This window comes from Microcaecilia unicolor, chromosome 13, assembly GCF_901765095.1.
Source record: "Microcaecilia unicolor chromosome 13, aMicUni1.1, whole genome shotgun sequence".
Classification (NCBI taxonomy): Eukaryota; Metazoa; Chordata; class Amphibia; order Gymnophiona; family Siphonopidae; genus Microcaecilia; species Microcaecilia unicolor.
Genome location: NC_044043.1, coordinates 49974135 through 49999209, shown reverse-complemented (window position 1 = coordinate 49999209; position 25075 = coordinate 49974135). Strand labels below are relative to the sequence as shown.

Genomic DNA, 25075 nt, shown 5'->3' with positions numbered 1-25075 from the left:
AGCTGCTAGGGTTCACCATCAATTATCCCAAGTCCCACCCATTCCTGTCCCAATAATTGGAATTCATAGGAGCCCTGCTAGACATGAATGAGGCCAGGACTTTCCTCCAAGTCTAAAAACTAGATGTTCTTTCCTCCATAATACGGGAGGTCCAAAAGTCAGTAGGTATCAGCTCAGCAGATGTTGAGCTTGGCAAGGCCAAATGGTCTGCACTGTGCATGTCACATCCAAGGCATGCCTCAATTTGAGGGGCACTCAGTGGACACTCTTCCCATTGGTCTCGGGCTATGGGGAACCTGCAGGAAGTCATTACTGTCACAACATGTCTCCATCTTGGTGGATGATCAATGACAATTTGACCAATGGACTTCCATGCCAAATAGAGGCCAAAACTGAAACCTCAAGTTTGGTTGTATGAATGTGAACCAGTGAGGGCTGCTGGGGATTGTCAGAACTTGCAGTCTGCATCCCTTTGTAAGCCCACGGTATCCAAGCCAGAAAATAATTTAAATAACAAAAGACAAAATGTTAACCTCCAAGCAAAATAGCCTCCACACATATGGACCACAGCTAATGAAAAGAAGCTAAAAGCCATGATGCTTTTACAGTGGCTGACTTTTTGTGCCACCCTCAGTGGCAGCTGATGACATAATTCCACAGAGGCCAATTCATAAGGATCTTATCCTAAAGTTAGACTTAATTCCTGCAAAATGTTTTGTAAAAGAAACATTTGTTTGGAGCACTTTTTACCATAGTGCAAGATCATAACTGCATTTACAATCACAGTACAAAAAAAAGCCCCCCCCCCCCCCCCATCCACCCACCTAGACTAATTTACAATCCCTGGTGGTCTAGTGGTATAGTAATAAGAACATAAGAATAGCCATACTGGGTCAGACCAGTGGTCCATCTAGCCCAGTATCCTGTTTCCAACAGTGGCTAATCCAGGTCATAAGTACCTGGCAGAAACCCAGTTAGTAGCAGCATTCCATGCTACCAGTCCTGGGGCAAGCAGTGGCTTTACCAATGTCCATTTTATATAGCAGATAGGCCCACGGCAGCCATTTTGATTACAGAGCTAGAAAAGGCAGGAGTAACTGGGGATCACTCTTGCCCCAGCTACACCACCAGGGATTGTAAGATAGGCCCAGGGGGCAGGAAGAAAGGATAAATGGGCCAAAGCATTTTTTGACTTCCTTCGAAAATACATGATCATTTTTGGCCGAAACATGGCTGAAGATGGAAAATAAGTCTTGTTGTATCTGAAACCAGACTGAAAACGTTTTGGCTAGTTTCAGTGCTGTAACTGAAACTAAATGTTGGTCAGGCTCTAATTCCAAATTTCCCCATATCGCATTGACAGATGCATCCAACCTTGGGTGGGGCGCTCATATAGGTGAACTTTACACCCATGGTGAGTAGTCTGCTCAGCATCAAATCAGTCTTCTTGAGCTAAGCCATTTGAAATGCTCTAAAGGCCCTCAGAGATTGACTAGCAAACCAAATCATTTTGATTCAGGTAGTTCATTGCCACTTGATTCTGTCGACAAGCAAGGAGGTACAGGTTCGTACTTCCTGTGTTGGTAAGTGGTCAGGATGTTGATAGGCCATCTCCCAGGGGATGTTTCTCAGTGCTGTGTACCTGCCAAGGAAGACCAACTGTTTGGCAGACAGGCTGAGCTGTCTCATGCATCTACACGAGCGGGGTCTCAACATGCCCTTGGTTGGAAGATCTGTTGAGAGCGGGGCACCCCATTGTTGGATTTTTTTCCCACTCTCCTCAATAACAAAGCCCCTCATTTCTGTTCTAGACTAGGATTACGTGGCAGCCTAGCCGCTGATGTCTTTCTCCTCAGTTTGGGGGAAGGGGACTTCTGTACATATCCTCAGTGCCTTTTATAGGAAGAACTCTCCTGAAACTCAAACAGGATTGAAGGACTATGGTTCTGATTGTGTGTGTTTTATTGGCCGAGACAGATCTGGTTCCATCTACTACTGGAGCTTGCCTATGAAAACCCATAGAAACTGGATTGTTTTTGTTTTCTGACCATCATCACTCAGATAAGGGGCTCCTAGACCCTCTTAGCTTGGATTCTTAGAGGCTAGAAGTTCACTCCTTGAATCTGCCTGAAGGTGTTTCCCAGTTCCTTCCTGCTTCCAGGAGAGATTCCACTAAGAGGCCATACAGTTTTAAGTAGAGGTTTACCATCTGGTGTGAGGGCAAGGCCCTAGATCCTTTTTTCTGTCCTACACAAAAACTGAGTACCTCTTTAACTTGTCTGAATTGGGTCTCAAGACCAGCTCTGTATGGGTTCACATTGGTGCAGTTGGAGCTTATCACCATGTAGAGGGTAATCCCATCTCTGCTCAGCATTTATTTTGCTTCATAAAGGATTTACTTTTGCTTGAACACCCCATCTAGCCCACCTCTGTGTCATGGGATCTCAATTGTCCTCCAGTTGATGAAAGCTCCTTTTGAGCCACTCAGTTCCTGCCCTTTGAAGTTTCTCACATGGAAAGTTCTGTTTTTGGTGTCAGGCAGTTTATCTCACAGGGTCTGTGGATCCATCTGTGCACACATGCCGAGTTCTATCTTAACCAGTCAGTTGCACTACCAGAATTTTTCCTGAGATTCCATGCCCATATTGGTGAAAGTGCATTTCACACTGGACTTCAAGAGAGCCTTGGCCTTCTGTATGGAGCAGACTGAAACCTGTAGAAAGTCTATCCAGCTTTTCTTTTGACTTCAACAGGTTGGGGCTACCATTGGTAAATGCACACTTTTTTGAACTGGATCTGAGTGCATCTTTACCTAGGCTGGGCTGATCCTAGAGTCGTGTCATGGCTGACAATGTCAGACCCATGGCTACCTGCATCAGTGGCTCACCTTGGATCAGCCTCCATAGAGGAGAATTACCACGTTGTTTTCTGTCCAAGACAGTAATGAGATGTGAATTTGGGAACAAAATTCTCAATGCGACTGCTGGTTTGATTAGACAGGCCTTCAGAATTTATTTGGGGTCTGGAATCCAACTCTATATCTCTAGGCTCATTATTTCAGTCCCAGGCTGTTGTGGTTTTTTCAAGACTAAAAATGGTATACAATTATAGTTTGTGTATTCTTCTGCCTGTTGCAGGCCATTTCTTCTCGTTCTTTTTCGGACAGCCTGGTAGGGATTTCCATCAGTCAGATTATTTATTCTGACTACTCCACCACCTCCCCTTGGAGTTGCTTTCTGTCAACTGTGATGTTAGACTTGATATGGTCCTGTGCAATGCTGACAAGTGGGAAGACACCCATTTGTGCAGCAGGCAGCTTCTCACACCTTCTTAAAAAAAAAAAAAAAAGTGACAGGGAGCATCTCTGCACCAGGGCTCCATTGGTAACGTTGCCTGTCTGTCAGAATAAGCATCTTACTGTCCTCTAAGAACACCACCTGCAGATGAGTAACTTTGCTTTCCATAGTATTGTGCTAGGTAAGAGCTGCACAATTGAACTGAAGCATAATAGAACTGCTCACTTTTGTATAAAAATATTCCTACAAAGCACAAAAATGTTGTGTAAAATAGACCCTTGTTTCCATCATATGATATTGCTAAAGTTCTTTGGTAGCCTGTTTTATATCAGTCTTAAAGCACGTGGAATAACTAACAAAATAACCTTTTAGGTGTTTTGGGAATATATAGTAACATAGTAAATGACAGCAGATAAAGACCTGTACGGTCCATTTAGTCGGCCCAACAAGATAAACTCATTTTACATGGTATGCGATACTTTATATGTATACCCAAGTTTGGTTTGTCCTTGCCATTCTACAGTGGTTTTTGTGCAGAGCCAGGGTCAGAGGAGTGCAAACAAAATTGATTTGCTTGGGGGGCCCCCATACTACAAAATGCCTCAAACCTGCTGGTATACTTTTGGGGCCAACTTTCTACATTTCTGCCCTAGGTACCAGTGTGTTTTTAATACAGCTCCATTTTTGTGTCAGAATTTTGAGTCTGCTCTGAGTAGAGATTGTGGGACAAGATTTTTATTTTTTTATTTATAAGTAGTTGTACAAAATAACCAATTCATGTTTCTTCTTCTAAATTATGAACATGTGGGTTAGATCTTAAATATGTTAATTTTTGTGTCCCAGGTGCTAGCGTTTTTAGCGCACGCTAAACGCTAAGTTGCCCATAGCATTTAGCGCGCACCAAAAATGCTAGTGTGGCTTAAAAACAGAGTACGGTTGAAATTCATATGTAATAGAATTTACCAAATGGTCATGTTCCACAGTAAGAAAAATTCAGCTATTTAAAATATAAACTGTTTCCTACATTAGTTCAATGGTTAATTTGTGGCAGTATCCAATTTTCCATCTTAATATCGCATGAGATAATAGATATAGAAACACTTTGATAATAAAGGGGTCCTTCTACTAAGTTGTAGTAAAAAGTAGCCTTAGTGCACCCTTAAGTGGGGTTTTCCCCGTGCGCCAAATACATTTTTTACAGTAGCTGTAAAATGGCCAATTTTTCTGTTTTTTATTTTTTTTTTTATTATTAATGGCCATGCACTAATGTTGCTAGTAGCACACAGCCATTAAAAAAAATTACTGCATAAGACTTCTCACTACCCATTTTAAAGGCAGTAAGAGCTCATATGGTAATCCTGTGCTAACCAGCACATTCTAATGTGGCTGTGCTGTTAGCACAGGAACATCTACTCTGTACCCCAACATATCCTCTCCCCAAAAAATAAATTTTTTTTAGCACTCAGATTAGCGCATGCTAATTTGGCAGTTAAGATTCCTGAGCACAAGTTGCAGTACATCATTTTAAGCTGTTAGGCATTTGTTAGTGCCTAATGCAGCTTAGTAAAGGCCTCAGAATCAGGAAACCACTTCTTGCTAGTCAAACTAGAATATACTTTCATAGCAGAGCAATCCATTTTTGTGTGCTGAAATGTCTTTTGCTTGTGCAACCATGTCTTGTGTGCTAACTAACTTGTGGCATTGAAAGGTTTTGATCCTTAGTTGAATTTTGATTTTCAGCTGGAAAAACACTACAGATCTTTAACATCGAGATGAAAAGCAAAATGAAGGCGCATACCATGACAGACGATGTCACCTTTTGGAAGTGGATTTCTCTGAACACTGTTGCCCTGGTTACAGATAATGCTGTATATCACTGGAGTATGGAGGGGGAGTCTCAGCCAGTAAAAATGTTTGACAGACATTCCAGCCTGGCGGGCTGTCAGATTATCAATTATCGTACAGATGCCAAGCAGAAATGGTTGCTTCTGACGGGTATTTCTGCACAGGTATTTGTTTTTCTTAATAGTTGTGAAATAAGTCTGACTTGAGGGCATTGGAGCTGAAATGAGAAGTATGGATTTTACTATTGACAACCTAGTCTGGTTCAGGTGAAAAGATCTGCAGTAAAGTCACCCCTCCCCCCCCCCCCACCCTTTTGCTATCATCATTGTTCAGTTTTGCCATTGTTTACTTATGATGGTGGATTGTGAAAGTATTAGAGGCAGTTATCTCTCTGAAAGAGAGAGGTGCGCTCTTAGAGGTCCAGTGATTAAAATTGCGCTGCCAAATGAGAATACTATTTTGGAATTTATTTCTAGACCTTTGGAACTTGTTAAAATTGTACGTATATAAAAACAGATGTTGGCAGGTAAGGACTACTTTTGAAAATGGACAGAGGTGGTATGGTTTTTCAAGGAAGAAATGTAGGAAGGTAGTAGCTAGATTCTTAGGTGGGCAGTCATTGTAATGCATGGAACAGCTTATAATATGTATATGTCTGTTGAAAGCTGGCTAATGCAAACTGTGCAAGATCTGCCTTCACTTGGAGGGTGCGATTGCTATTAAAATACTAAACTCAATGCTAGTTCAAAGTATACCTGAAACTGAGAGCATGAGCCTTTTTAAAAAGGGAAATGGCTTGAATCAGTGTTTGAAGTATTTCTGAATCTTGCCAAAATACTGCAACAGATTAGAATTTCTAGGGATCAGTTTGGTAGAAGCATGACAGTGAATCCTGAATGTGCTTCCAAATCTATACTTCTGACCAGACAAGTGCTACTATTCCTAAAATGACAGGGTCAAGACTGACGCATCATTAATGTGCTTCCAGTCCAAAATGTGTGCGATTATTTTTTTCTATTTGTTAGTGAATGCTTAAAACAACAAAACAAAGTGGGGGTGGGGGTAGGACTTGCTGTATTTATTTATTTTTTTAAATATACACCTCTCTTTCTGATGTCTCCTACCTGAATGTCAACACACATATGTGTCCCTGGCTTGGTTGAGAGTCAGGAAAGGATTAATGAATCCATAAAGAAAAAAAAAAAAAGTAGGAGAAGACAGTAATGTAGATTTATTGAACTAATGATGCTGAATGTCTCAGGATGAGAAGACATCTTTTGGGCTAAATTTTGGAGGTTTGGTAGTTTGAGTAGAAATTTGCTTATTCACTTATATATCTGAAATACAAGATTTTTGCTTATTTTGGCTGCTTAAACAACATCTCTGCCTCTTAACTTTTTTCCTCACACTTTTTCAGAAAACCTAGGTTGGTAGTGTGACCCTAAATAACAGCATAGGTCAAGATATAACTATATTCCCATAAAGCAACATAATTGTAAAATTAAGTGTGCTAAATTTTTTATAAATAATCCTTATCCTTTTACTCATTTTGATTTTAAATAATTTAAACAAAATTAAACTGAAAAATCATTAAAACTGCATAGCCTTTTATTTAAACTATATTTTTTGTTTAGCAAAATCGTGTGGTCGGTGCAATGCAGCTTTATTCTGTGGATAGAAAGGTGTCTCAGCCCATTGAGGGTCATGCAGCAAGCTTTGCTCAGTTCAAGATGGAGGGAAATGCTGAAGAATCAACATTGTTCTGCTTTGCTGTGAGAGGGCAGAGCGGGAGGCAAGGTAAGCGGGTGGGTAAGCACTGAGAACACAGTACTGAATATATCCGCATTTTTAAACCACTTCTCAAGCACCAGGCTCTCAAGCCAATATTCCTTTTCTGGAATCTGGATCATCTTGTGGCACTGGGAATCTGGCTTCGGCTTTTGTTTTGACAGTATAATAGAACTATACATCATCTAGCAAGATCTAAATCCTTTGAAGAACATGTTAATGCCAAAGTAGTAATCTTTAAACCCATATTTGGCTTCAAATTGAATGTTTTATGGAAAATTGTCACAAAATGATCCAGTTGGTTTAATATGAACAAAATAATTGACTAGAGAAGAAAATGTGCTGAAAGCCTTCTATGTTTAAAATGTATATATAGCTTCTCAAGCCATTTTGCCTGTTGCTTTTTGTGTGAGTGTGAAGCATATAAGAGAAGACAGGTAAGTTCTACTGACCTTCGCTTTTATTTATTTATTTTTCTTCCATGTGCATAAAGCTGTTGCACTCCTTTCATTTAATTTCTTGCAAGGGCAGTTATAACTGTTTGTTATAACAGGTATTCTTGGGTTGGTATGTTCTAAGTTCACCTAACTGAATAGAGCAAAGGAAAAATGACAGTACCAAAGGTTAGATTTAAAAAATATTTAAAGGTTGGGAAAATGGGTGTTTCATTACCAGCAGCAGATGAATCCATACTTCTGGGTTATGACTGTCTTCCAGCAGGTGGAGATAGAGAATACTGACTGGCCAAGGAACATACCATCCTTTATCAGAGTTCAGTTCAGTGCTCTTATCTCCAACAGGTAACATAGTAAATGATGGCAGATAAAGACCTGTATGGCCCATCCAGTCTGCCCAACAAGATACTTTATATGTATATCCGAGTTTGATTTGTCCTTGCCTTTCTCAGGGCACAGACCGTAGAAGTCTGCTCAGTTCCCGTTTTGTTTCCCAATTACCAGTGTCGCCACCCAATCTCCACTAAGATTCCGCGGAACCATTCCTTCTAAACAGGATTCCTTTGTGTTTATCCCACGCATGTTTGAATTCCATTACCGTTTTCATCTCCACCACCTCCCACAAGAGGGCATTCCACATATCCACCAACCTCTCTGTGAAAAAATACTTCCTGACATTAGTCCTGAGTCTGCTCCCCTTCAACCTCAATTCATGTCCTCTAGTTCTACCCGCCTTCTCGTCTTCGAAAAAGGTTTGTTTACGGATTAATACCTTTCAAATATTTGAACCTCTGTATCATGTCACCCCTGTTTCTCCTTTCCTCCAAGGTATACATGTTCAGATCAGCAAGTCTCTCCTCGTACGGTTTGCAATGCAAATCCCATACCATTTTGTAGCTTTTCTTTGCACCGCTTCCAGTCTTTTTACATCTTTAGCAAGATATGGCCTCCAAAACTGAACACAATACTCCAAGTGGGGCCAACGACTTGTAGAGGGGCATTAACATCTCCTTTCTTCTGCTGGTTATGCCCTTCTCTATGCAGCCTAGCATCCCTCTGGCCTTTCTTCACCTTCAGATCCTCAGACACCAACACCCCAAGGTCTCTGTCCTGAGTCCAGCTTACTAATCTCTCCCCTCCTATTTGGTATCTCTCTTTTGGGTTTCTGCACCCCAAGTGCATCACTCTACACTTCTTGGCATTAAATTTTAACTCACAATGTAACCAGGAAAACACTTACATAAATACCTGTGTGATATTGATTCCCTATAATCCACAGGTGCTATTATATATATCTTTTATATTTCACTATAACTGTTCTTTCATCATATCAACGTCTATAAGGTGGATAAATTGACCCCTATGAAGATTTCATGTTAAAAACCACATTCATTGGAAAATTAATTTTTTGTATATATAACAATGCTAAACGTAAATACAATTGTACTCACATTGCATGCAGATAACCCCAATATACATACCTGTAGCCCCAACGTGACTTTGCCCATATCTATTAGGGAGTCATTCACTCACACCTGTTACCCATCAACCCAACATTCTACTAATGATTAATCAAGTACTCTATATTTCAATGACATACTATCCACGAAGAACACAAACAAAACAAAATCACACTGGAATTGCTCTGATGTTTCTGAAAGCGGTGCCCTGAGCACTCAGTTATCATTTATCTATGGTTATTGAGATCAAACATCACCAGCTGATTAACCAGTCCACTGTGTTGTTCCTTCGCGTAATCAAGCACATTTAGTTCACTTACAGGCTTATTTTCAAAAGAGAAGTTCACCCATCTTTGTTCACTTTTAGATTCTCGAGCTGTTTATAAACTTCCTTCCGTAAACGGTGCAGTATCCACTCCATTCCCAGACGTTCCCTCGGCAGCCGACCGCGGTCCTCCTCCAGGATTTTCCTCCATGAACACCGAAGAGAAATAATTGTTTAGCATGTTCGCTTTATCTTCATCACTCTCCACGTAGCCATTCTCATTATCTTTCAGTCTCGCAATTCCATTCCTATCTCTTCTCCTTTCTCCAATATATCTGAAAAAGGTCTTGTCACCTCTCTTTACATCTTTAGCCATTTTTTCTTCCGCTTGCGCTTTCGCTAGCCGTATTTCCCTCTTCGCTTCTTTGAGTTTAATCCGATAATCTTTTCCGTAATCCTCTTGTTGCGTTCTTTTGTATTTCTTGAACAAAGCCTCTTTTGCTCTTATTTTTTCAGCTACTTGTTTGGAGAACCATATAGGCTTCCTGCTTCTCTTGTCTTTGTTTACTTCCTCACAAAAAGATCAGTTTACATATTTAGAGCAGCCTTTATCTTGGACCACTGTTTTTCCACATCTCCTGCACCTTCCCACGCCAACAGCTCCTTCAGGTATTCCCCCATTTTATCAAAATCAGTACGTCTGAAATCCAGTACTGTGAGTTTTGTGCGTCTGCACTCCGCCTTCGCTCTTATATCAAACCATATGGTGTGATGATCACTATTACATAGGTGGGCACTCACCCAGATATTGGAAGCGCTAAATCCAGCAACGACCCTTCCCTCGTGGGTTCGGTCACCATTTGTCTGAGCAAGGCACATTGACAGGCATTCACAATCTCCCTACTTCTTTCCGATTCTGCAGACGGGACGTTCCAATCCATGTCAGACAAATTGAAATCTCCCAACAGTAGCACCTCCCCTTTCACACCAATCTTTTGAATATCTTCTATCAGATCCTTGTCTAACTTCTCCGTTTGCGCAGGAGGTCTGTAGATAACTCCCGTGTGGACACAGGTTCCATCTTCTCTTTCCAGGACGATCCATAAAGCTTCTTCCTTTCCCTAGGTTCCCCTCATTTCAGCCGCTCTGATATTGTCTCTCACATACAGAGCCACTCCTCCACTTCTTTGGCCCTCTCTATCCATCCTAAAAAGATTATAGCCCGGTATGGTCACATCCCATTCATGGGAATAGTTGAACCACGTCTCCGTAATAGCAACAATATCCAAGTTTTCTTCAAATAGGGCTTGCAAGTCTCGAACCTTTTTACTTAGACTACGAGCATTTGTGCACATAGTTTTCCATGTGCTTAGTGAGTTTAGGTGGTTTACTATATTTACGTGACCTTTCCCTATGCCATCATGTTTATTCTGGGGGTGACTTTCTGAAATCCCTTGTTTCCTATTGTCTCCCTGACCCTCTAGTTTAAATGTCTAGAAACATATTGTCTGAATTTCTCCCCAAGGATCCTTTTTTTCCTATCGCAGAAAGATGTAGCCTATCATTACAGTACAGCCTGTTATTTTTCCATGAATTACCCCATGCTCCTATGTATCTAAAAACCTAGTGAGGTAATTAAACTATCTAAAACTAGTGAGGTAATTAAATTTACTGACGACACAAAGTTATTCAAAGTTGTTAAATCGCAAGAGGATTGTGGAAAAATTGCAAGAGGACCTTACTAAACTGGGAGACTGAGCGTCTAAATGGCAGATGGCGTTTAATGTGAGCAAGTGCAAAGTGATGCATATGGGAAAGAGGAACCTGAACTACAGCTATGTAATGCAAGGTTCCACGTTAGGAGTCACCGACCAAGAAAGGGATCTCGGCGTCATTAATATGTTGAAATCCTCTGCTCAGTGTGCTGCGGCAGCTGAGAAAGCAAATAGAATGTTAGGTATTATTAGGAAAGGAATGGAAAACAAAAGTGAGGACGTTATAATGCTTTTGTATTGGTCCATGGTGCGACCGCACCTCGAATATTGTGTTCAATTCTGGTCGCTATGCATCTCAAAAAAGGTATAGTGGACTTAGAGAAGGTACTGAGAAGGGCGACTAAATGATAAGGGGATGGGACGACTTCCCTATGAGGAAAGGCTGAAGAATCTAGGACACTTCAGCTTGGAGAAGAGACGGCTGAGGGGAGATATGATAGAGGTCTATAAAATAATGAGTGGACTGGAATGGGTAGACATGAATCGTTTGTTTTACTCTTTCCAAAAATACTAGGACTAGGGAGCATGGGATGAAGCTACAAAGTAGTAAATTTAATACGAATCAAAGAAAATATTTCTTCACTCAACGTGTAATTAAACTCTGGAATTCGTTGCCAGAGAATGTGATAAAGGCGGTTAGCTTAGCAGAGTTTAAAAAGGGTCTGGGCAGCTTCCTAAAGGAAAAGTCCATAAACCATTATTAAATTGACTTTGGGAAAATCCACTGCTTATTTCTGAGATCTTGCCAGGTATTTGTGACCTGGATTGGCCACTGTTGGAAACAGGATGCTGGGCTTGATGGACCTTTGGTCTGTCCCATTGTGGCAATACTTATGTACTAACCTGTGAAACATGCTCAGTAGGCAGCAATGATGCCAGCCTCAAAAATCTCCTTCAGGCTGGGGCCTCCCGAACAAGGAACTCCCAAAAATTCACTTAAAAAAAAAAAAGATGATTTTTGAATGATATCCCAATTGCCTTTTTAATATGGACCTTTGTGGATCATTTTATAACACCTTATGTTTTTACAGCTCCATCTTTCATAAAGGACACCACACACTTCTTACAAATCTTACAGGAGACGGCTTTAAATCCAGAAGTAACCATCACTATGGTGACAATGGACATTAAATCGTTGTACACTTCACTCCCTCAATCTCATGCACTGGAGGTTTTTTGGCTAACATTGGAAAAGCGTACAAGACCTCTTGAAATTCCCTCCTTATTTTTGTTTGAATTAACAAAATTAGCTTTGAACAAAAATTATTTTTTGTTTCAAGATGAATTTCATTTACATTGTTGGAGTGGCTGTGGGAGCTACATTTGCTCCAACCATTGCCAATCTTTACATGACAAATTTTGAGAATAAGTGGTTATCAGGTTTTCCATTCAGAGATATTTTTGTATGGAAACGATACATTGACGACGTTTTCTTACTCTGGTCAGGGGAAGCCTGTCGACTTGAAGATTTTGTTACATGGATTCAATTTGCCATACAATCATCTGGATCTACCGTTCATTTTTTTAGATGTCTCCGTGTCCCTACAAGACGGCAAATTCCATACAAATGTGTATCACAAACCTACAGACAAAAAGAGTTTTCTGCAATATGGTAGTTATCCCAGACGCTTAAAAAAGAGTCTACCATATTCACAATTCTTACGTGAACGTAGAATTTTGCAGTGAAATTGCTGATTGTAATTTTAGGTATACTTCACTAACTTATTTCAGGTATACTGCACTATTTCCCATCCCCCAAAACTCTTTTTTCCTATCAGCCACATGAAGGAATTTCTGGCTGGTCACATGCTCTGATGGGGTCTCATGTTGCTAAGGCAATTCAGATACCTGATATATCCTCTTTATCAAAAGTGAGTTAGCGGTGTGGCAAGGACACAAATTGCAAGCTTCCAGCACATATGAAAGCCCCAATTACAAGTCTCCAGCCCTATGATTGGTCCAGGGTAGAGGAGAGGTGGATGCTCACAACAACCTATAAAACCCTGCTGCAGACAAAGGAACTCTGAAAAACTAAGCATGGAGAGAGTGTTTCAGATCCGTCCAATGGCCTATGGTTTTTCCCAAGGGGGTTTTACGTTCCCCCCCCCCCCCCCCCTTGATAGAAGCTAATTCTCTATAGCTATGAATCTTTCATTCATTTTTTCTGTCTCTGCCTTTTCTCTGCTTTTTCTCTGTTCTGTGACCTTTGTATGAGGAACAAACTTTTTTTTCCTTTATCTAAATAGTCTAATTACTTATAATTACCAGAGGTACTGATGTTAGATTGTTGTAAGTTTGTTATAACTTGAAACTGATGTCTGATGCTGTGCTGGTGGGTGAGTAATTAAGAGACTTAATTCTCTCTAATTCCTGTATAATTTTTTCTGTGATATTTAATAGAATTCGTGTTTTAGCGAATTGCAAACCAAATGCAGCCTAGTTAAGTACATTATAAAAAACAAGCAAAACAACTTGCTAGCAACCTATTCAAGAGGGGTTATATTAAACGTGTGTTGAAGACTTCATATACCCGAGCAAAATACAATAACAGAGATTTATTACTTTCAAAGCATTCTTCTGACATTCAAGATCAGTCATTTGAAACATTTGTATTACGATATAAGCAGGGAGGGGAAGAGGTGGCTGCAATATTAAAAAGGAATTGGAATATCATTCAAAATCATCCTGTTTTTTCCAATAAATTTTTGAGAATTGCTCACTCAAGAGACCCCAACCCAAAGTAGACTCCGAGTCCAGCATCATCACCGCCCACTGATCATGTTTAACAAGTTCCAATTTTAGGGCATAAAAAAATGCCTTCGCTGCTCTTTTCACGCCATCACCGTGGAATGTACTCAGCTCACCAATCCCAATGATGGAAAAGTGTACCAACCACGCAGTACAACGAAATGCAACACAGTGCATGTGATCCATGCTCCACAATGTCCCTGCAACAAATTGCACACCGGCAAGACCACTGGATGGTCTCACAAACTCTTGGTGTGATCTGCTGCTTCAATCCTGTCTTACTACTACTACTACTTATCATTTCTATAGCGCTACTAGACGTACGCAGCGCTGTACACTTGAACATGAAGAGACAGTCCCTGCTCGACAGAGCTTACAATCTAATTAGGACAGACAAACAGGACAAATAAGAGATAAGGGAATATTAAAGTGAGGATGATAAAATAAGGGTTCTGAACAAGTGAATAAGGGTTAGGAGTTAAAAGCAGCATCGAAAAGGTGGGCTTTTAGCTTAGATTTGAAGACGTTCAGAGATGGAGCGTGGCGTACCGGCTCAGGAAGTCTATTCCAGGCATATGGTGCAGCAAGATAAAAGGAACGGAGTCTGGAGTTAGCAGTGGAGGAGAAGGGTGCAGATAAGAGAGATTTTGGGTTTCCTAATTCAGTTGAGCTTGGGGGGTATAGGCTGAGTTGGTGCCTATTTCTGGGTTACACCTGGTGGTGCCAGGTCTCTACCCTCCCCCGTCCCCTTCTGCTGCTGGCCCAATCCCACTCCTTTCTCACACACACAAAAAAAAGCTTGAACATAAGGTAGAGGGCAATTTGAGGGGTAAGAAGCAGTTTTTCTGCTGCTGCGACTAAAATTAGAGGGGGAGGCTTTCCTGCTCTGCTCCCAGCTGAGCTTACAGGGTAATGTCAGGCTTCACTTCTAAAATACCGATGTGTGGTGAGTATCGCTTTAAATTGATTTTTATTTTCTTGCTGGGCTGCACTCATGGCTTAAATCCCTGATGGTTGCAGAATTAGTGAAGTGCTGCTCCCGCTGTGGGAAGTGGAGACAGTGTGATTGCTGTGTGGTGGGCTCCGAATTGGCAGTTGATCAGGCAGAGGTAGCAGGGCCTTCATTTTCCCTCTCATGGGTGCGGTGACTTCTATGGCCATCTTGGGAAGCCATGATTATGCTCTCACATGGGCAGGCAGGGAATATCTCAATTGACAGCTACCTCACAGATTTCTCCCTTGGGGCAAGGTTCTGCCGATTTTTGGCTGGTTTTCCAAGGGTTCTGCTGTGCAGGAGCCTTTGTCTCCTGAATTTGTTTTACTTCTTCATCAGACATAATCTCCTTAAATGGGCTTATCAGTCACTGGGGTCCAAGGCAGTTTTTCTGGTGGGGCAGGGGGACTCTGTCTCCCTCAGACAAGACCTCCATTTTTCTCTTGAAGGAAATGGCTCCCCTCCTTTTCCTGGGCCATCAGAGAGTGGTGATTCAACTGTCTGTCTTCTCCATTCCTGGATTTTCTGGAAGGAGGAGGGTTAGTGGCGGATGAGGCCAATAACCCCACAGCGATTCAGATTTTTCAGAAGGAAGAATTGCCCTCCTTTATCACAAGGGCTCTGGTGATACTTAATATTGAGTCCTCAGATGTCCCAGCTCTGGCGCCGGCTAATCCAAAAATGGCTAGCATTAAGTGGCCAGTTAGGTCCTTTCTGGTTCATGAGGCCATTCAAGGCATTGATTACAGCTCAGTGGGCCATTCCGGATGCCAGAGTGAAGGTGGTGTGGGCTATGTCCTGTCTTTATTCCATTTCTCCTGATGAACTGAAGAAAATTACTCAAGGTAGACTCCTGGCGGCTTCCGTGACAAAAAATTACTCTTCCAGTTAAAGGTGGCATTGCACTAAAGGATGTACAAGAGCACAAGCTAGAATCATCTCTGAAGTTCTCCTTTAAGGTAACTGCTCTGTCCCTACAGGCAGCTGGGTTCAGTAGGCGGCAGATGCCTTGTTGGAACATTAGTCAAGGGGGCCTCCAAGCAGCATCTGCCAAAGCTACTATTTAGGGGTAAGCTTCTCTTTGGGATGACTTGGAAAAGTTGGTTAAGGACTTAGAGACTTCAAAACTTAATGCTTAACAGAGGATAAGCCTAAGAGTTCCTCCTGGATGGCTCAGGCTTGCACAGGCGGTTCTTTGGCTCAGACAAACACTCCGGTCAGCTTGCCCATCCTTCCCTTCCCCACATCCTTCCCAGTGATGGGTTGCTGATCCACTGTCCACCTTGTCTGGTAGGGGGATGGCTGTCCCTGTTTTATGGGGAGTGGACCAAGGTTCTTACAGATCAGTGGTCTATGACATTATTCAAGATGGCTACAAATTTAGTTTGCCTCCCCAATTGTAGATTCCTTCTTGGAGTCCCCCTGCAATGCCCCCCCACAAAAAGGGAAGTCATTCTGTTCCTCCTTTGCTCTTTGCAGGACTTGGGAGCGGTGGTGCTGGTGCCAGAGCAGGGCTGAGGACACTCTGATCAGTCGGCCATCTAGATTAAGGATGTACCTTGATCCTCTCTTTTCGCATGAAACAAACCCCAAATAATCCCGAACCTGAGTGGGAGCTAAATGACACTTCAGTAGATAGCTCTTTCTATAGTCCCAGGGACTATAGAAAGAGCTATCTACTCAAGTGTCATTTAGCTCCCACTCAGGTTCGGGATTATTTGGGGGTTTGTTTCAATACAGTTTAGGGAAGTCATCTTCCTGCCTCTCTAGAGAGACTAGCTTCCATCGCAGATCCATTGCTTGTTGCAGGATCAGCTGTGTGCCTGGGATTATGGCCAGGTACTCGGATCTGTGGCTGCGACTCTCGGGTGGTGCCATGGGCCAGAGCACATATTCAGCTTCTTCAGCAGTCTGTTTTGTCCAGTTTGTCTTTGGTGTCCCAGGGTTGCAGTTTGCATCTCCTTTGGACGCCTTCAGCCAGGAGCAGCATGTCTTGGTGGCTTCAATCTGCCAGCCCTTTCAGGGAATGCTGCTGGTTTTGCCACCTTGTATGGTGGTGGCCATCGATGCCAGCCTGACGGGCTGGGGGGCTCATTGTGTCTACCGCAAAGCCCTGGGCATATGGAACAGGTCAGTCTCATTGTGGCCAATAAATTGCTTAGAGCTCAGGCTGTTCGCAAGGCTCTCTTGATCTTTTGGCCTCTTCTCAAGGATAAGCCAGTCTGGGTATTGTCGGAAGGTATTACTGCAATGGCCTATATCAAGATAGGGCGGCACCTGCAGAGCCCAGATGGAAGAAGAGGCTTGCCACCTTTGGTGGGCAGAGTGGAATTTGCTGCTCATCTCTGCAGCTCACATCGCTGGCATGTTGAATGTCAGACGGCCTTTTGGGTGGTAACTTAGAAATGGGGCATCTCAATTCTGGATCTTGTGGTGTCAAGTCACTACACCAAAGCTCCCTGGTTCTTCTATAGGAAAAAAGGAACACTATTCAGGACTGGGTGCTCTGCTTCAGCTGTAGCCATCGACAGGAGTCTTCTACAGCTTCCCACCATGGCCAATAATAGGCAGGATGCACCACAAAATCATGCTTCATCTGGGTCTGGTGGTCTTGATCGCCCTGGATTGGCCAAGGAGACCGTGGTAAGTGGATCTCATACGATAGTGGCTGAGCCTCTGCACTTGCCTCCTTCTCTGGACCATCTTTGTCAGGTGCAGTTCAAATGGATGATCCGCAGGGGTCTGTGCTGGGTCCGTTGCTTTTTAATGTATTTATAAATGACCTAGAGATGGGAATAACTAGTGAGGTAATTAAATTCGCCGATGACACAAAATTATTCAGGGTCGTCAAGTCGCAGGAGGAATGTGAACGATTACAGGAGGACCTTGCGAGACTGGGAGAATGGGCGTGCAAGTGGCAGATGAAGTTCAATGTTGACAAGTGCAAAGTGATGCATGTGGGTAAGAGGAACCCGAATTATAGCTATGTCTTGCAAGGTTCCGCGTTAGGAGTTACGGATCAAGAAAGAGATCTGGGTGTCGTCGATGATACGCTGAAACCTTCTGCTCAGTGTGCTGCTGCGGCTAGGAAAGCGAATAGAATGTTGGGTGTTATTAGGAAGGGTATGGAGTCCAGGTGTGCGGGATGTTATAATGCCGTTGTATCGCTCCATGGTGCGACCGCACCTGGAGTATTGGGTTCAGTACTGGTCTCCGTATCTCAAAAAAGATATAGTAGAATTGGAAAAGGTACAGCGAAGGGCGACGAAAATGATAGTGGGGATGGGACGACTTTCCTACGAAGAGAGGCTGAGAAGGCTAGGGCTTTTCAGCTTGGAGAAGAGACGGCTGAGGGGAGATATGATAGAAGTGTATAAAATAATGAGTGGAATGGATCGGGTGGATGTGAAGCGACTGTTCACGCTATCCAAAAATACTAGGACTAGAGGGCATGAGTTGAAGCTACAGTGTGGTAAATTTAAAACGAATCGGAGAAAATTTTCTTCACCCAACGTGTAATTAGACTCTGGAATTCGTTGCCGGAGAACGTGGTACGGGCGGTTAGCTTGACGGAGTTTAAAAAGGGGTTAGATAGATTCCTAAAGGACAGTCCATAGACCGCTATTAATGGACTTGGAAAAATTCCGCATTTTTAGGTATAACTTGTCTGGAATGTTTTTACGTTTGGGGAGCGTGCCAGGTGCCCTTGACCTGGATTGGCCACTGTCGGTGACAGGATGCTGGGCTAGATGGACCTTTGGTCTTTCCCAGTATGGCACTACTTATGTACTTATGTACTTATGTTTTGGTCTTATGATCTTGCTGTTTTGAGGTTGAGGAAGAAAGCATAATCTGATTCGGTTAGTACTAACTTTTTGCAATCACAGAAGCATTCCACCTTGTCTGCCTATGTCAGGATTTGGAGGATGTTAGAGTTCTGGTGCTCGCAGTGGACGATTTCACCCCTTCAGTCTTCCTTGACACAGATCTTGGGCTTCTTGCAGTAGGGCCTTTCGAGAGGTCTGGTTTACAGTTTTCTGAGAGTTTGGGTAGTGGCCTTGGCTTATTTTTGGGTTGGCTGCAAAATTCTTCATCTGCACATCCAGACATGGTGCATTTTTTTGAAGGGGGTCATTCACTTAAAGCCTCCTCTGCAGTATCCCTGTCCAGAATGGAACCTTAATACAGTTCTTCAGGCCCTGCAACAGGCTCTCTTTGAGCCTCTTTAGAAAACTACTTGCAAGATCTCACACTGAAGTCTGTTTCTGGTGGCAATCTCTTTGACAGTGTGCATTTCTGAGCTCCAAGCTTTGTCCTGCAGGGACCCCTCCCTCCTGCTTTTCAGAATCCAGGGTCACAATCTGCATGGTGCCTTCCTCTCTGCCCAAGGTAGCGTCCTTCTTTCATTTGAATTGTCCAGTTTTTCTCCCATTGTTTCAAGAGGTGGATTATCCCCAGGAGTTCCCCTTTCTTTATCTTTATGTTCACTGAGCACTTGTTCAGTATCTTCAGGCCACAAATGAGTTTCGGTGCTCAGATCATCTTTTTGCTCTCTTGGAGGGGTCCCAGTTGGGGTGTGGTAGTCTATAAGGTAACCATTGCTTCAGCGTATGTGATGGCAGGGAGGTACACTCTACTAGAGTTCAGTCTACGTCTTGGGCAGAGTTGTGTGCTTTTTTTCTGGAAGAAATCTAGATTGGCTACCTGGTCTTCATTGCAAATGTTTGATTAAACCATTATCACTTGGATGTTTCGGTGTGAGCGAAGTCTTCCTTTGGGGCGTCTGTGCTTGCTGCATTCCACAAGTCTGGCTTTGCTGTTGCTATGGAAGGAAAACTTGTCTTACCTGATACTTTAGTCACAGCAGACAAATTCAGGACTGTCCCCCCCCCCCCCCCCCCCCAGTGGTGAGATTCTGTCTCTTTTATTGCTCTGTGTAGCTGTTCCTGTTCATTGTTTAGTATGTTATGATATGTATGTGGGGGAGTTGTTTTCTTTGAGGAGAGAGTCATGCTTACTTAATTATTCCTTCAGCTTTATGAGAAATATTGACTGACCAAGTAGTATACCATTCTATATTTGAGTTCAGTTCAATGCTCTCTATCTCCACCTGCTGGTAGATGATCATAAATCACAAGTCTGGATTCATCTGCTGTGACTAAAAGAAAGAAAATGATCAGGTAAGACACAATTTTCCTTTGCCATTTGGCTAGCTTGTAGTAGTAATCTCTGCTGTTCTTATGGTTTCATAGCATTTCACTCTTTGTGATGGAACTGCCTAGCTTCATATGAACAATTTTTATCTATTAAATAACAGATGTTAAAATGTCTGAAGCTTTTTTTTTTTTTTGTAATTTTATTTTTATTGCTATTGACTCTCTTAATAGCAACATTATGCATTTAGGGGACCTTGTACTAAATTGCAATAAAGTTTTTTTTTTTTTTTTTTTTTGCACTTGCTCTTAGTTGCCAAATTAGTGCACAGTAAGTACACTCTATAGTAAATGCAGGGGGCGTGCCCAGCATCTGCCCTGCGATTACTGCACAGGACAGCACTTAATCACAGGCAGGAGGATGTGTGCTATCGGCCACTGTATTTAACTTGATGTTGGCCAAATATTTTAAAGCAATAAAGAACTATAGTTGCCCCCCCCCCCCACCCACAAGATGGGATTGGAAGGCTGTTTGGTTGGGGGGGGGGGGGGGAGAAAGGATGCAGCCATAGTTCTCCCTTTAGTGACTGTGCTACCAGACTGCTGATAGTGCAGCTGTGGTGGTGGCTGTCAGGACAGCATATGGTAATGATCCATATACTAGCTGTCACAGCAGGTTACACCCACATATCTCCTGTTCCTGTATTAAGCAGCATGTTTGTTTTTTGTTTTTTTAAATCATACTGGTTGTTCTAACATGTTAGACAACCCATGTTAGCTGCTTGATGCAACTTATTAAAAGGGTCCCTTAGTCTCTAAATAAGCACAGCATACATTCTTACATAAACTCAGCCATAGAACGAAGGTAAGTTACATTCCCTATTCCTCCTCCAACCTATGCTATTGATAAAGATCCTTCCAGACTTGTAGAGAAGTGATAAGGCTGTGCTATCCCATAATTTAGAAAGGGGGAGGCCTAAGACCTTGCCACACTCAAGTAGCTATTAGGTTACTACCCACAAGGAATTCACATTTAAGATAATTAATCTTCGCTTATAAATCAATTCATGGGGGTTTACCACAATATCTACCAATGTTAACCATTCTTTATTCTCCCTGCCCCCCTCTTTTGCACTTAAATGTCTGTTTGTCCTCCCAGGCACATCTGTAATTGACTAGAGCGCTTTTTTTTTCTTGCACCCGTACTGCAGTATAGAGAAGATAGTCCAAAATACACAAGAGAAATTGCCTGATGTAGGAAAGACTCTACACAGTTACGTCGCAGAATGTGTGCCTGCATCAGGAGTCGTAATACCTTACAATTTTAAGATAAGAATGGACCCTACATGTATATAAAAACAAAACAATTGTAAATATGCAAACATTTTTAAAACTATAAAAGCATGCATAATTGAAAAATGTAGAACCATGCATAATTGAAAAATTAAAGCTTTAAAAAAAGGTGCTAAATTAATCACATACAGATAAGAAAACCATATGTAAAAAGAGCCCCAAACAGAAGCATAAATAGTAACTGTCTAACTCATACAGTTTTCATACCTTCATGTTTGGCGATTCAGTTATGATTAGTACATATACAGGAGGAATGGGGTAAGATCTATAAATATAAATAATTACAATGAGACTTAAAAGATAAAAATTATATAAGCAATAATGAATGATAACTAAAAGCCATAGTCTATAAGTACCCATGGTTATCTGCATAAAGGGATGTGTATAAAAAAATGTTAAATGTGTATTAAAAAAAATATAAAACCAATGAAATGATTTGACTATACACCATATTGGCCTTGAAGAAGCCAAGCAGATGATCAATGTGGAATAATGAATTAGACGAGTAATATCTGGGGATAATCAGGTTAATACCACTTTTTTTTTCTGTTTACTGTTTAATTGATCTTGTCTTTATTTATTTATTTTATTACATTTGTACCCCGCGCTTTCCCACTCATGGCAGGCTCAATGCGGCTTACATGGGGCAATGGAGGGTTAAGTGACTTGACCAGAGTCACAAGGAGCTGCCTGTGCCGGGAATCGAACTCAGTTCCTCAGTTCCCCAGGACCAAAGTCCACCACCCTAGCCACTCCTCCACTCCACTCTTGTTTCACTCTCCCTATTTAGTGATCTAAGGAAGAGAATAGAATTACCTGACTGAAATAATTCCTATTTATTACTTTCTCTGTATTTCCGGCAAGTTGTTTTATCGCTTGTAAAAATGTAAATGGTTATAAATAAAAAAAATTAAAACAAAAATATAAAACTATGTATGTGATCAATTTGGCACCGTTTAAAAAAAAAAAATCTTTATGCATGTTTCTACATTTTTCAATCCATGCTTTTATGGTTTTAATAATTTTGCTTGTTTTTTGTTTCTACATTTTTCAGTTATGCATGCTTTTTGTTTTTAATAGTTTTGCATATTGATTTATTTTGATTTGTATACATGTGGAATCCATTCTTATTTTATGTAAGGTGGTATGACAAAGGCACACGTGCCAAAACAAGTCCGGAGCCTTTCATGCATTAGGCAATTAGATCTGACAGAATAAAAGTTTTTGTACTACATACTGGGAATACTCGTCCTTCATTGCCTCACTTTCTCATTTTGCTGTGGCACTCGCACTGTGGAACAGTCTTCCCTTGACTTTCTGAGCAGAGTTGTTTTAACGAAAGTTCTGATCTGGGTGTTAGAATTTTTTTTTTTTTTTTTAATTTTTTCCCCACTGGCATATGGGATATGCTGAATCCAGTTGAGGCAAAATTCCATATCCAGTGACAGTTTTTGCTTTTTATTTTTTACTGTCCTTTTATTATTTGATGGCTTGTATGATTGGACTTGCTTTTCTATTCAAATTCAAACATGCGTGGGATAAACATAAAGGAATCCTCCTCAGAAGGAAGGGATCCCCAGAAGCTTAGCCGGTGGTGGGAGGCAGGGCTGGTGGTTGGGAGGTGGGGATAGTGCTGGGCAGACTTATACGGTCTGTGCCCTGAAAAAGACAGGTACAAATCAAGGTAAGGTATACACAAAAAAATGGCACATGTGAGTTTTATCTTGTTGGGCAGACTGGGTGGACTGTGCAGGTCTTTTTCTGCTGTCATCTACTTTGTTACTATGATTTATGGAGTTTTTCTTCTCATAATTTTAGATTAATAGCTTTGAGCTGTGTGCTAGACAAAAGAGTACAGGACGTACAAATAAGTGAAAGGAAATAAAAAAAAAACCATGACTTAAATCGCTCACTGTTTCAAAACATTTTGAACTGTGCAAAATGAGTATTTTGATGTAAGAGTAGCAGCAGATAGTATGATTATACTTTCTAAGACTTTTAAATGTGCAGGCACTCCTGATTAGTTTATGTAAGATTACAGAAATGACTAAAACTTGGCTTGCATAAGAAACCACCCAGAGTTGCTAAGACTTCTACCTAACTGCAAAAGTTATAATACTCCAACTGGAAACCTATATTGGATGATAGCTGAATTAATAAAACCAGTTTTAAAACTGAACTTTTTTTTTTTTTTTTTTCATGAGGGACTGCTTGCTTTTGGTTTGCTTCCTGGATACCAGCAAGGGGGCTCCAAATACAGACCATGCTAAACTGTTTTACCAGGCACCTCCTGTTACTGCAGGAAAAGATAAGACTCATTGGGGGGTTTAGGAGGGGTGAGGTTAAGAGGAAATTCTTTTAGCCTCCCTTCAGTACCAAGCAGAAAATCTGGATTGTACAGATAAGGTGGTCTTTCATGGGAACAATTGGGACTGTCTGCTTTAAATAAAACATGTGAGAGGGTAGATGCCTTACTATTAATGATATACATACAGAATATAGGCTCCACCCAGGGAACTTTTAAAGCTGGACTTGGAGCACTCATTTAAAGAACAATTACCCTCTCACTTTAACCAAGCTTTAAGCATATATTTGGGTAGAGAGGGGTTAGTTCAATTTTTAAATATAGGTAGGAATAGGAGAAGCTTGTATGAGAGAAGAAATTTTGTGGAGTGATGAATTTTAATTGATATTTTGGGTTTTTTTTTAAATAGTTTTGGATAACAAACTCATAATGTGTGTGATTTATAAGCAGAAGATAGAGGGGGATGCATAAGGAATTATTAAAGGTCGCAGATGTGCTTGAGGTGATACATAGCAATTTATTACACTAGCAAGGAAGGAGTGGATAAAAGGCTACTGCTTTGCCTATCGCCCACCACCTACATCCTGTCAGGTGATGGAGAGAGGCTGTAAGCTGTGGTTTTTGTGACAGGGGGGGAGAAGCTAAAGCTGCATCTGCTAAAGGGGGATGCAAAGCCATCTACCCCCCCCCCCCCAAAAAAAAAAAAAAAAAGCTGAAGCCTTAGCCTTCTGTGCATTACCCACCTGTCCCCAGTAGCTACAGCTGTTCACCCACTCCCAGCAACCAGTCTAAAGTCATCACTTATTTGACCACCCCAGCGCATCCTGGACCCAACAGTAATCTCTCTAAATCCCTCTTCTCACCATTCCCCCCTCACTCAAGGTATTACAAAGTGTCTCAGCCCACCTTCATTAAAAAGGTCTCTTTGTTTATCCTTACCTAGACAACTGACTATTGTCAGCACTGACTTACACTGACTTCATTGATGGTAACCACCTCCTTCCAAGAAACCATGTAAAATACTATGAAATTTAGGGTTTCTCCTATACATGGAAAAAATCTATTGTGCAGACCTAGACACTAACAGCCAGAGCATTTTTTTTCTCAAGACTATCATTTCGGGACCAGCAGCAAAGATTCTGTCATCCCTTTGTAGCAAGATACGCAAATTCAGATCAACCATGGCTCACAACGTCCTCAAATTATTGGATCACATGGCAGTCTGTCTTTGTGGTTCCCATCACAGGATGGTACATTAGTCCACTACAGTAACATCTCAGAGTCACTTGAATAGAAGTCTGTGACCTTTGTCAAGATTAAGTCCTCTCTGCCTGTCCAGTGCATCCTTTGCTGGTTGCAGTGTGAACACAAATCTGCAACAGGGTCCTTAAAAGGAGGGGGGGGGGGGGGTCTCTGAGATAGATGAGAGCACTGCACTTGGATCTGTTTAGAGGCCTCCAGAACTGAGTTGGTGTCAGATTACTCAAAATAGAGCGGAAAGTGTGGCTGCATTCCTATAAGAACCCAGTCACTGGTAAGCAACTAAACTTTTGTTGACTCCCAGTTAAGGAACAGCCTCCAACATATTTTCCCTGCAATCACTGTATGCAGAGTTGCATGGGTGCATGTCCAAACACT

The 25075-nt window shown here is 41.7% G+C and overlaps 1 protein-coding gene across 1 annotated transcript in view; it reads left to right on the top strand.

Annotated features, from left to right (window-relative positions):
- Positions 1-25075, top strand: part of CLTC (clathrin heavy chain) — a 208400-nt gene that overhangs the window by 66322 nt on the left and 117003 nt on the right. Inside the window, exons 3-4 of the mRNA XM_030186302.1 lie at positions 5037-5305; positions 6776-6946. Of these exons, the coding sequence (XP_030042162.1) occupies positions 5037-5305; positions 6776-6946 (440 nt within the window). The remainder of the gene's footprint in view (positions 1-5036; positions 5306-6775; positions 6947-25075) is intronic.